Source organism: Protopterus annectens, chromosome 6.part0 (genome assembly GCF_019279795.1).
Source record: "Protopterus annectens isolate FY-2018-M chromosome 6.part0, PAN1.0, whole genome shotgun sequence".
Lineage (NCBI taxonomy): Eukaryota > Metazoa > Chordata > Ceratodontiformes > Protopteridae > Protopterus > Protopterus annectens.
Window position 1 is genome coordinate 1518458040 of NC_056737.1, and position 13692 is coordinate 1518471731.

A 13692-nucleotide genomic window follows, 5' to 3' on the forward strand; every position below is an offset into this window, starting at 1 on the left:
TAGCATCCTGCACAAAGGAGCCACAGAAGGAATGACCAAGGGGTCCTCCTTTTTCAGACATTCATTAACACATTCCCAAATTCATCAATACATTTCTGGACAGAAGGTGTGTGTTGGAGGTGGGATGAGGGGGCATATCAATCCACAAAGGACTTCATAAACCTGAAAGCTTCTCCTAAGGAGAAATCATTGTTTGTTGGAGAAGCTGTAGAAAGATGATTCATTGTCAATGCAAGTCTCAGAGGTAAGGACAAGCTCTGGGTACTTATTAATCCCCTTCACAGGTCACAGAGGGTGAAAGAGAATCTCATCTAGACACAGGTTTAGTATGGGTAGGCTCATGCTATGCCCATGCTCAGAGGTTTGAGCATGCAACTAATAACCACTGGAGACTGGACAATAGGACAGTCACTCAGAGTCATGCCTATCAAGGTAAGAGAACAGGAGAGACCTCTGCATAACCAAGTGCTGGAATCAGGCATGTTCCCTAGAGTATACTGCCACATCCATGAGGATATGTCTCACCATACTCTAGTAATGGTCTGAAGTCAGTGGCCTGAGCTGCAATCTTTGGAAATAGATATTGTGGACTCACCCCTATCCTGGGCCACTGTTTCTTCATACAAATGAAGTAAGCCCTGTGAAGAAGAGTCCTCTGAGTGCAGCTACTAACGGACATGACGGATTGCTCCCAAACTATAAGCCAGTCCTGGGTGAGTTCTAGCCAGTCAGATGTTGACAACCAGGGAAGCATCTACCAAAGGAGTCTGCCATGCATACTCCCCACTCACAGGTCTTTCATTAACCTCTGATAAGAAAAATGGCTTTAAACTCAACCATCTACTAGTCAAGAGGAGAGGGTGGCTTTGAGACACTCCCAAAGATAGACTTAACTCCACTAGGATGTCATGACCGGTCTCCATAACATTCATGTTCTCATCTGGTTCATGTCTGTAACCAGAGAGACCTTTGAACTAGTTTCAGCTCTGCGCACTCATCAACTTCCTCAATCTTATGAGATGTGAAGTAGGCCTACAGTCTCTCTCTCCTACATCTTAACTTGGCCAGCTTGAACCACCGACACATGTGGTAGTGCTTCACGTGAGGCAGTTCTCCCACGCAACATAGAATATTAGTATGGGTCCTGTCTAATAAGCTGGTTGCTACATCAACTAAGTGATGCCCTACAGTTCCCAAGTAACAAATGTGGGAACAATTACAAAATTAATGCTAAGATCAAGATCTAAGCTTTGAAACTGGAATAAACAAAAATGGATAGGTACATAGGACAGACAGACTTCTCCACCAGTGTGAGATGACATGGAATGGAATATACCAGCAGAAGGAATGACTTCTCCACCAGTGTGTGATGACATGGAATGGAATATACCAGCAGAAGCAATGATAGCAGCAGCTGCAAACTGCCAGAATGAAATAGTGGATGGGACTATCCCAAATGTACACCCAAGATCAGAGCTAAAACAGAGTGGTGCAACACTCCTGTTAAATTAGGCATCAGTTAAGAGACACCATTGGGCCTACATAGTGCAAAATAAGAAGTTATGTACCTACCATAACGTTCCATGTTAGTTGTCTTCATCCCGCCTTCCTTCTTGCTGGTTGGGATCGGAGCCGATCCTCGGCTCCGACTCGGCCATCTTCAATAGCTCGAGAGCTGTTTACTGGCACGAGACTACCCCTTATCCCATAATGCCTAGCGATAGCTACCCAGATCTCGTTTGAAACAGCTAAACCAGACATAACAACATAATAATTCAGTCAAGAACCAGTTGACTATACCTGCCATATTCTCTTAGGTCAAAAAAGGACACAAGAGAACACACAGCCAGTAAAACAGAACAGAAAACTCCTCTCGGTCCACTAGGACAGGGGGATGGAGGGTGGGACGCAAGAAGGAAGGAGAGATAAAGACAACTAACATGGAACGTTATGGTAGGTACATAACTTCTTATTGTTAAGTTGTCTATCTCGCCTTCTTCTTGCTGGTTGAGACAGCGTCCCTAGCACCTAATATCCTGGGTGGCTCAGTGGAACAGACTCTTCAGAACAGTGGAACCAAAGTCAGCTCTGCTCCTGGAGACCATATCCAACTTGTAATGAGAAATAAAGGTATGAGGGTTTGCCCACATGGCAGCTGCACAGATAGTATCCACGGGCAGCCTAGACTGGAAGGCTACAGAGGTGGCCAAGGCCCTAGTAGAATGACCTTTCGGTTTAATACGTAACTGTTTGTTCCTTAACTGATAAAAGTAATAGTGTGTGACAACCATCTGGACAAGGTTACCTTGGAAACTGGGAGACCTTGTTTGCCCAAGGCATAAGAGAGGAATAGTTGGTCCGATTTCCTTACTTCTTTAGTTCTGTGCAGGTAAAAGTGCAATTGCCTATGAACATCCAATTGGTGTAGTTTGTATTCTACCTTGCTGGTATGATTAGGGAAAACACAGGAAGCTCTATAGATTGGTTTAAGTTACTTTCTGAGCAGACTTTAGGGAGAAAGGAGGAATTAGTCCTCAGAGCATCCTTGTCCTTATGAAAAACCAAGTAAGGAGGATGAACACATAGCGCCTGAAGTTCGGAGACGCGTCTGGCTGAAGTAATAGCTACCAGAAAGAGCGTCTTTCAAGACAGGAACTTGATAGAGCAAGAAGCTGCCGGTTCAAAAGGGGGCAGAATTAAGGAGGTTAGGACTAAGAACTCTCTAAGTTAAATGAGTTCTACAAGAAAACAGGAGGGATACTATGAGCTAAACAACTATCACTTTTGAGCATTTTCTTGCTTGTTAAACTTGATTTCTGTGTTGGTAACTGTATTTAGAACACAACCTAGAGCTGATTACTGAATTTCCTGCGTGCATTTATTTTTAAAATAGTTTTTTTTTTAACTTGCATTTTATCTGTCTCTGGCCTAGCACTCAAGTGTGGGGTCATTTACTGCACTGTTCTAGCTTGTTGATACTTGTGAACCTCTGCTTTCCTTAAAAAAAACAAAAAAATCTTGCTTTTTTCCCACTTTTCTGAGATTTAAAAAAGTTCAGTTACAGATTTACTGTTCTGAACTGTTTGTAAGTTTCTTGGAGGCCATTGTTTGCTTGGGCTAAAGGGAAGTCTCTGTGTTCATCAGTGGCAGTGATAAACATTGAGCAGCTTGCCTGCCCCTGTGGGTGTGGTTACTGCCTTGAAACTGTAGTTTTATTGGCCATTTTGGGTCAATTCCAAACTCCTTGATCTCCCTCTCTTAAAACCCTCTTTTGAGTGGTTTTGCGCGTTTTTGCGCATAGCACATCGGGCAGCGCTGCCTAATTGGGTTTAAACTATTCCTGGCTCCACAAAGTCTGCTCTTCACTTTTTCCATTTGAACTGCTCTATCTATCTCTCAAATTAAACACCATATTCTCATTCCAAGGCCCCTCACTGGTCCAAATAAGTAATCTTACAAGTTAGCACTAATAAACCATAAGCACTACTTACTCTTATACTCTCTACGATTACCTTGTCCCCTATTGGTCCATTTTAATTCAGTTCCCTATATTACTCTAGCATGTCCAAAGGTCAGTCAATGGTTTCCTCTCTAGTCCAGCTGGAGAATCTGGGAATTTTGAGGCAATGTTACAACTGTCTCATGTACACGGACAACCCTCTCCTCCTCCAAACAGGTTCAAATATATGTGAGAGATGCAACCATATAGCCAAACTGGAGGCTGAGCTCTCTCATCTCAAAACTGGTGTAACCAGTCAGGAGGAGAAGCTAACCTCACACAACACAATTCCAGTATCACATAGTCCCACCACAACAGCGAACCAAACACATAAAAACACAAAAACATACTCGGAGGCTCTAAATAAAAATCTACCTAAGCAACAGAGACCTCCAAAGCAGACATCCAAGCAAACGCTACCCCAAAACAAAACACATACAACACATAGCACACAAAGTCAGTGTGCCAAGTAGTCACAGCCCTTAAGGCTGAATAACACACCTGATACTCTTGTAATAGGTGACTCTATTGTCAGACACACTGACGTCCCGCTCACCAGGCTGAATAAAGCGAAGGTCACAGTGAGCTGCCTGTCGGGCGCTAGGATCCGCCACATAACGCAAGCACTCAGGTCACTCCAAAGCAAATAAAATATGACTCAGTCATTGTACATGCTGGCGTGAATGACCTGAGACGTACCTCCCTCGACTACATGAAAAGAGACATAGAGGAGCTCTCTGATCATGTAGCCCAGACCGGTATGACCCTGACCTTGAGCAGCATCTTACCCTCACCTAGAATGATGCCACAGTATAAAGACAAAATGATCGATTTTAACAATTGGCTATAATTTTGGTGTCATTCAAAGGGGATCCAGTGTCTGTCAGCCTGGGATGACATGCTCGACAAGCCACGTTGCTTCGCTAGGGACGGCTTGCACCTGTCACCCCTGGGCTTTCGGATATTGGCAAAGGCTCTTGCCACCCCCATAGTGCCTTTTTTAGGCAAGGCTCAAACGTCAAACCCACCTCCACAGACAGCACAAGTAACAAGAAACTAAGGGTAATGCTGCTAAACGCCAGAAGTCTTAACCTCAAGATGCACGCACTCGAAGCTCTCCTCAGTATGGAGAACATCGATATCTGTGCAGTGACAGAAACCTGGTTCAAGGCTCCAGAGAGCACCCCAGCACTACCAGGTTATACCTCATATTATGCTTTTCGGCCCCAAAACCCGGACCGAACCACAAAAGGACGGGGAGTTTCCATATTTATCAAGGATATCCACACCTCCAGGTTAGTGGCATTGCACGAAGTATCGGAGACCATCCATGTGCAACTGACAGTGGGCAAGGCTGCTTTTCAGTTTATAGCATCCTAAAGACCACCCTCTCAAAGTCAGGAATCCCACTCGGCTTTCCTGAAAACATTGGAGAACATGAAGATCTCTCTGAACACCATTATATTGGGCGACTTCAACTACCCAAACATAGACTGGGAGCATTACTCAAGCCCCAGCACCTTAGCCCAAAGGTTCCTGGAGTTTATAAACTCAAATGCTATGGAACAACTAGTCACCACTCCCACAAGAGGGGAAAACATACTAGACCTGATCATTACCAACACGGGGACTCTATGCTCCATACCAGAAGTATATCCCTCATTGGTAAGATCAGACCATAAATTAATTTCACTGGATATCCACATCCCGACTCCACCACCAGCCCAGAAAACCACAGTGAAAAACTTCTCAAAAGCGAACTTCACACTTCTCAAAACCAAAGTGGAATCCTTCAAGGCCCCAGGGCCAGTGGAAACTACGGCCCAAACTGCAGAATCCTATATAAACGCATTCAAACGCATTCTACGGACATCTCCAGGAATGCATGGATCATGCTATGCCAAACAAAATCAAGACCCAATCATCCAAAGGCAGGCATCCACTCTGGTGGACCCCAGCCATAAATAAACTGTACAACAGAAGGAGGAAGCTACTACATGATAGAGCAAAATCCCTAAAAGGGAAGGCATCTCTGATCAGTACTAGCAAAAAATTACGATCCTTCATAAAATCCTCCAAGGCCAGCTTCGAGAGAAAAATTGCACAGGACACTAAATACAATCATAAGACTTTTTTCAGTTATGTTAGGAACCTGGGATGCAACTCCCAGACTTGTTCTGAGTTGATTCTAAACGACAAAAAATACACTGAACCCACAGACATCGCCAATATCCTGGCAGACAGGTTCAGTGCAAACTTCTACACCCCCCCCCCCCAAAGAGCAAGTATCTATCCCGGCAGAGTGCAGCCTCCCAAACATCTCTGATGCGCAGGTGAAAGCCGCCCTCTCCAAAGCAAAAAACACTGCTTCCATGGGACCAGATTTCGTCCCGGGTTGCGTCCTACATGAACTCCAAGAAGAACTAATCCCTCAAGTAAAACTGCTGTACAATCTCAGCCTCACTACAGGATATGTGCCCAAAGAATGGCGTACAGCAACAGTGGTCCCACTCCACAAAGGTGGCGCCTCTACAGACCCTGGAAACTATCGCCCCATAAGCCTGACTAGCCTAGTCTGCAAGGCTATGGACAGGATCATCATGGAACTAATAAACAAAGACATTGGGGACCTACAGACACTAGATTCTACCCAATTTGGCTTAGTCAAGGGCAGATCCTGCCTTTTGAACCTGGTCGACTTCTTCGAAACAGTCACCAAGGCCATAGATGAAGGGAAGGTAGTCCACACAGCCTATCTGGACCTCGCAAAGGCATTTGACACAATACCCCACTCGGGCATCATAGATAAGCTATCCAGCCTAAATATAAACCCCTATGTCACAAGATGGGTCGCAAACTGGCTCAAAGACAGAACCCACAGAGTCAGAGTTGCTGAAGCCATGTCAGACTCGAAACCGGTCACAAGTGGCGTCCTACAAGGTTCTGTCCTGGGACCTCTCTTGTTCAGTATTTACTTTCCTGAGGTACAGGCCAACGTGGGAGGACTATGGCTCACCAAGTTCGCAGATGACTGCAAACTGGGCGCCATAATCGACTCTCCAGCTGACACAAACATCCTTCAAAAAGGTCTCGCAGAGACGGATAACTGGTGCCAGAGCCATGGTCTAAAGCGAAATGCCAAAAAGTGTATAGTCATACCCTTTGGCAAAAACAATGTGCCCACAAATTACCACATAGGTGGTAACCCATTAAGTACAGAGAAAGTAATTAGAGATCTGGGGACCCAAGTTGATAGCAATCTCTCCTTTGACAACCACATTGCCAAAGTGGTTAGAAAGACCTTCTACATAGCCCACCTCATCATGAAAGGATTCACATCTAGATCAAGAGAGGTAACCGTGCCCCTTTATTCATCCCTCATCAGGCCCATCATAGAATACAATGCCCCCTTTGGGATGTACCTTACCAGACACCTGCAGCAATTAGAAAGACCCCAAAAGTACCTCACCAGGAGGATCAAGGGACTCAAACAGATGCCATATGCTGCTCCGTTAAAAAAACTCCAGCTCTACTCAGTTGCATACCGCCTGCTTCGAGGCGATCTATGCCTGACATATAAAGCTATGTCCAACCCAGAATTAATGGACATGCTCCACCTCAGTAAATCTAAATCCCTTAGAGCCATGCGCTCGAGGGACTTGAACCTCAGCACAGAAATAAATAGAACATGCTGGAGGGACAGATTCATAACCCAGAGGCTCCCTTCACTCTGGAATAGAATTCCAATTCATGTTAGGCAGAGCACCTCACTGACTCTCTTCAAGAAGAATCTTGATGAGTGGATGGGGGATCGTAGGTTTGTCCCGGGGATTACATCCGTGTCACTATTAGACAGAGGCACAGTAAACTAAACTTTAAAAAGGGCACAGTATACTCAAATCAAGGGGTGGCGTAAGCCAAACACAATCGGGCTAGGCTTATAAATGCCCCAGGGCAGATAGCCTAGTATGAACCTATGAACCTATCGCAAAACAAGATTATTGTTAACAATAAAATACTAGAAGGGTAGAGTTTTAGTGAAGAAAGTTATACAAAAAACTTTATACGAGCCTGAACCAATAAAACGACACCTCGCAGCAGCTGAAGCGGCAAATGAGATCTGAGTAGCTATCGCTAGGCATTATGGGATAAGGGGTAGCCTCGAGCCAGTAAACAGCTCTCGAGCTATTGAAGATGGCCGAGTTGGAGCAGAGGATTGGCTCCGATCCCAACCAGCAAGAACGAAGGTGAGATAGACAACTTAACATTGAAAGTTACCCTCATGCAGGACAGCCTTCAACTATTCAAAAAAAATCGGGGTGCATCATATGTCTCAACTGTCCATATTTTTGCGGAAAGTCTAGATTTTTGCCTTACATTTTTGATCTGTTCCTCAAAAATTAGCATTTTTCTGGCAAATCACCGAGGATTAAAACTAAATAATGACATAATTTTAAGCTTCAGGCTTCAAATTCTTCAGAAATGCATGCTAATACAAATTCTGTCATTGTAGCAACTTTCTAAGTTTATAAGAGCAATACTTAAAATTAATCACTATTTTGGTCCTTTGTCCTGCCCCTCATTATTTTAGGCTTTGTCCAAATTTTTTGCACTAAGAGACGGAGAGGTATGGGGTGCTTGAAAACTGAATTATTGTCCAAAAGTCTAAATGTTTTAACATTTTAACATGGTACCATCAATTAAAAGGAAAAATAACATTCTAAATAGTTTTTCAAATCACAAAATGACTGAGTTACACAGAAAGCAGGCATATTTGCGCTAATGAAAAATAATGGTGATGAATATCAGTTTACCATGTTACAGTACAGTACAGTACAACACAGTGTAGATTAAATGTTTTGCGTTTTAAAAACACTTCCCCATTCTCCATGTAGGGTCTTTTACAGCACATTACTCTCAGTTCTTTTCTAGTATCACCATCTGTAAACACGGATCCCAATACTGGTCTAGAGGGATTAACCTAGTCAACATAGAAAAAATAAATGTTTTTATTTTATATTTGTTAACTGGGATGGTCCAGCTGAAAAGGTTTATAAAGCATGAGAAACACAAGTCTAAAAATACAGCATGTAAAACATGTACTACTTGTACCAAAACTACATCGATATACGCACAGATAATGTAATGAGTTGGAAAATGATTACAAATGTGAGATGACAAGAGAATGAGCTAGAGAAGGAAAGGAGGAGAACAAACATACGGGCCCAAAGTCAAATAAAGAGCACACCACTGTTCCACAAACTTCTCACGTTTCTCTACTTAAATGAATACTACAGTCACACTGACGGGGAAGTTTGTCCAGCCCCATCAAGAACTGATAAATGTCATCCTGTGCATTGAATCTTCTCATAATTTCTAACACTATAACTCTCTCATAGTGGGGGCTGCATCATGTAATTGGCATGCTGTATGTATAAAAACGTTTCCCCAAACTGTCTACATCAGCCCTACACTGTTTTCTTTTTCTATATCAAATATTTTGATTACGTTTTGTGTCTAACAGTTTAATTCAAAGAGTTAAGGCTATGGATAGCTAACAAGCTTCATCTTGTGGCGCTCAGCTGGTAGCGCTCAACTGGACTCCTTCAATTTAGTCTTGTGTGCGACTCTAAGCAAGTCATTTATCCAGATGGTGTTGTCAAGCTGCCATTGGAAAAAAACAATTTTGGGTCTAGAACCTTTACCCAATTAACAAATGAGTAAAACAAAAAGTTTCTGCCCTGTTTGACTCTAGTTCTTATGAAGTATTTAACAGCCTCAATTACATCCCCAAGTTTTACTCTTTTTTGTAACTGCATACACCAACAGCCCGGTTCCAAAAGAATTGCTCTCAGTGTACGTGATCACTTACACAGGCAGTTTTTTTTAATCTGGCCAAGTGCAAACCTGTTTATAGAGAGGCCTTAAACCAAAGTCACACCAAGTGCTAGTCTTTCAGAATCAGGGTAGACTTGCACTGAAAGCATCTCTTTTGGAATCTAGCCCAAATTCTTTTAACTTTTATTCATATGATTTCTGATCAAAACTACATAGACTTAATGTTGATTTCTCCTGAAATGCATTCATTTTGCAAGTTTAAAGAAATGGAGTCTTCAGAACTACTCAAAGTCCAAGTCTAGGTAGCAGACAAGTAAAATTCATTGTGTATGAACGGCACGTTTTCTCATATGAAAATCACTGGGACATATTCAACAAAATTCAATACTAGAAAAGCACTATAGCAAAGCCTAGTCTACCACAAGGGTCTACTCAAGAAGTGAGAAAAAAAATGAATCACATAAAACAGTAACAATATGTGCAACAGTGACAAGATTTTCAACAGTTTGCTCCATCTTTTGTGGCCCCTAGAATTGGGGAATCATATCAGGTCTTTCTAACTCCTAACTAAATACAGTGACAATAAGAAGTACAGAAAAAAAAAAAAAAAAAAAAAAACTTAGCCAGAGATGTTTGAGGCATCCCCTAAATCTGTGTGGTACATCTTTAGGAATAAAGCACATTTAAAGCAAGGACTTGGTAGAAAGGGTTTTGAATGCATATAAAATTCTCAAGATAGTGTCTCTTCTGGTCAGAACACATACTAAGCTAATGGGTGTGTATGTGATGACTACTGTGGTATTGTGGCTGCTAACTATGGTCATGATAATGAATGGAAAAGGAGCTGCGTCACATTTCACAAGCGCAAAACCTATGGTTGGCTAATAAGTAGGAGATGCTCAATGAATTCATGCCCTTAAAATGGGGTGAGAAGTCTGACTAACAGATTACAGACCAGAGTCCAAGTTGGAGAGACAAATGGGCTGGGGGGGGGTGTAAAAAGAGGACAGCAGACTAGGGGAGAGAGAGAGAGAGACAGAAAGAACTGAATCTCGAAAAGCAGATATAGGAAGTTGCCTTGAGAAAAAGATGGCAAAATAAAGACTTGAGGAGATCGAATGGGAATAACGTATTTGAATTTGTGGGAGTATAATCTCCAGTTGCAAAACTTCAGAAGACTGAAGTAAGGCAGTTTGTTTTGCTACCTGTTATCTGTCATTAAAATAAACTGTCTACTAATAGCCATCTTGTCTTAAGAAAGGAAATTGTTTTCGGGGCTTTTGAACTCTGAATTGAAGCAGCTTAGGTGTGCCTGAGAATATTTTCTGGTGAACTTAACTCTCTATGGAAAATACTATCTTGTAAAGCACATTCCTCTGTTTGAATAAAACAACCTATCAATATTACTGTAGTTTATGAAAGTTAGAAACCTCAGTTAAATTAATATGAGTGCACTGATAAATGTTGTTTGGTTACACATCAGCAATATAAAACGCTATGCAGTATCAAACAAAATATTAGGTGTTTAAGAAAATACTCAAATTGTGCTGGCACACTGCCTGACACAGTTGTAGAATCTTTTGAAAGGCATGAAAATGTCAACACATTTTACATTTGAGATTTTATAAACATCTATGCTGCTTCCATTGTATGGGAAGCTTTCTACATGGCCCACCTCTAAGTAAGGGTATCTCATCACGGGACAAGGAGGTCATAACATCCCTGTATTCTTCCCTTATAAGGCCCATTATTGAGTACAATGTCCGTTAGGAATGTACCTCACAAAGCACATGCAGCAGCTGGAGAGACCAAAGAGGTTCCTCACGAGGAGAATCCAGGGCCTCAAAAATCTACCATACACAGGTAGGCTAAAAGATCCATCTCTTTACTCAGTTTCATACACACTCCTCAGAGGTGACTGCTGTCTGGCATACAAGGCGATCCGCAAGTCAAGTTCTATTTGAGTAACTTGCATGCACGGTCTCAAACTGGTCTGTGACATCAACAGGACTTGCTGGCATGACAGATTTGTGTCCAAGAGACTCCCATCTGTGGAATAGACTCCCTCTCCACATCAAGCAGAGTACCTCTTTACCTCTTTTTAAGCGCAACCTGGATAACTGGATGGGAAACAGAAAATACATCTCCAGGATTTCACCTGTGTCCCTGCTGGACAGGAGCACTGGGTGCTGACTTGTCTAAACATGGGCTAAACTCCTGGCTAGGCTTATAAGGGCCTCAGGGCCAACATCCTAGTAACTTCCTATGATCCTATACACACATAAATTAAATACTTATACGTGTACCAGTGTGAGCACATGCACGCACACACACTACATATAGATAATGCACCTCTCACATGCATTACATGGACACATCTATCCAACTATGTGCCTGTCTGTGTTGACGCACTGGCTGTCAAATGGCCACAGTGGAGGACACCATTCTCCTGTCCCTTTAAAAAGACAGTAGAAGATACCACACACTGGTTTCTTTAAAAGTAGTAGTTAGGAAAACTTCTATAGAAGAAGACAGAGAATACTACGGTATGGGGTCCTGTGAGAGAAAGGAAGGGACGTACGCAGAAAGAGAAAATAGAGAAGTGGCTGCACCGTGGCCTGGGTCCTAAAAGAAGGGACCTTGAAGGAACCATTTAAATTGGAAGGTATTTTCTACAAGCTGTACTGGAGGGATTACTATTGTGTATTTGAGAAGCTATTCTCCAGTATGACAAAAGTGAATTACCTGTAGGAGAATTTAGCTGGAAATTGAATGGAATAGAATAAACTTTGCTTTCTGGAAGTACTGAACAGGTTTTGAAAAAGAAATACACGTGTGTCAGAAGTAGGAATTTGAACTGCGATACTTTTAAAATTCTATACTTAGATTGTTTGCTTCTTGAAAGGATTGCTCATAAGTTAATTTCTTCCCATTTTATATTGTTCTCCTAGCTGAAAAGGAGCACATTTTGTTTTCAACAATAAATAAGGTTAAGCTTTGAAATCTGTAAATATGGCTTGGTCTGTTTAACTTCATGCAAAATAATATTACTGAAATGGTGGTTTTCAGTGGGCAACAGAATACAGTGAACTGTAATTTTTTTTCTACTTGCATTCTACCCAAACCATTAGCCTTTCCAGAAACTGAGGAGGTTGTTTAATGGTGGTTACATGTCAGTAAGAAAAACATTGTGCAGTATCAAACAAAATGCAAAGTGTTTGCAAGAAAATACAAAAGCTGTGCCGCTACATTACCTAACACAGTTGTAGGAAACTGTTAAAACATACAAGAACAATTAAGAAGGCAAATGACTAAGTACACAAGAGTCGTGAAGCTTTTTCCTAGCACACCCAAAGCTCATACAAAAACAGAAGCTGTACTTCCAGCAGCGAAGTAAAACAACAAGTTACCCAAGTTACAATAATTGTTTAAGAAACGGTGTAATGAGAAATAATGTTGAGTGTTTCTAGCAAACTGATATGTTTAAAGAAGCACTTTTGAAGGTTCCACTCCTAATGGGACAACATATTTAAAGTGTAGAAAGATAGTTTAACAAGCTCTACATGAGTTTATTGAACTGTGAAAGTAGTATGTTGAAAACTTTGCAGCACCACTGTGTGTGTGTGTGTGTGTGTGTGTGTGTGTTAACACTGGCGAAAGGAATGTGCTGAGAAATTCTGTTGCAACTTAAATTTTGCTGCACTGGCTTTCTGAAAAAACAGGTCAGACAATTTTGAATAGTGTGCACTGTAAAAAAAAAAAATAATGACTGTGCTGAACTGAAGTTTAGACAGTACTGGTTTGAGGAACCATAACCTGTGAGCACTTTGAAATGTAATACAATGCTCTGAAATGGTTGAAACATTGCTTCACAAACACAAACCCAGTAAAATTTCTATACTGATTGGGTTCATCTGCACTTGTGCAAGGATAAGCTTGTAGAAGGATGCTTCCCACCAGGAAAAGATCATGTATGAGCTTTGTCAAATCAAGGGACCCCATACAAGCATCCAAAGACATACAGCAGCAGCTAAGATGTCATCTGATGTACTAGGAAGGCACCACGAGCCAAGTAATCCAAGAAGCAATATGGAGGGTTTCCCTTTGGGGTTGAACTGGGAAATGTTTTTTATTAGATATCAAAGAGTCTGTGAAAAAGGGGACTTCATATGGATTTAAGAAAGCACTTAAAAAATGCATAAAATAGTAGCTTGTTAAATTTGACATAACATCCATCTACAAAATAACCTCTGGTGGAAGGATACCCTCTTCTGCCATCGTAATCCTGAGACAAAGTGGAATTTGGCAGGCCAGTGTATCGTATATCCCTCAGGTCAGAGCTGGGGTGGGGAGAC

The 13692-nt window shown here is 41.9% G+C and overlaps 1 protein-coding gene across 6 annotated transcripts in view; it reads right to left on the minus strand.

Annotated features, from left to right (window-relative positions):
• Nucleotides 1–13692, minus strand: part of INSIG2 (insulin induced gene 2) — an 858026-nt gene that overhangs the window by 186888 nt on the left and 657446 nt on the right. For 5 of the 6 annotated variants that reach the window (XM_044074983.1, XM_044074982.1, XM_044074981.1 and 2 more), the window contains one exon: nt 8314–8480. The exons of the other annotated variant lie outside the window; for it this stretch is intronic. In XM_044074983.1, coding sequence (XP_043930918.1) covers nt 8314–8480 — 167 coding nt within the window. The remainder of the gene's footprint in view (nt 1–8313; nt 8481–13692) is intronic. 6 annotated transcript variants of the gene reach the window in all.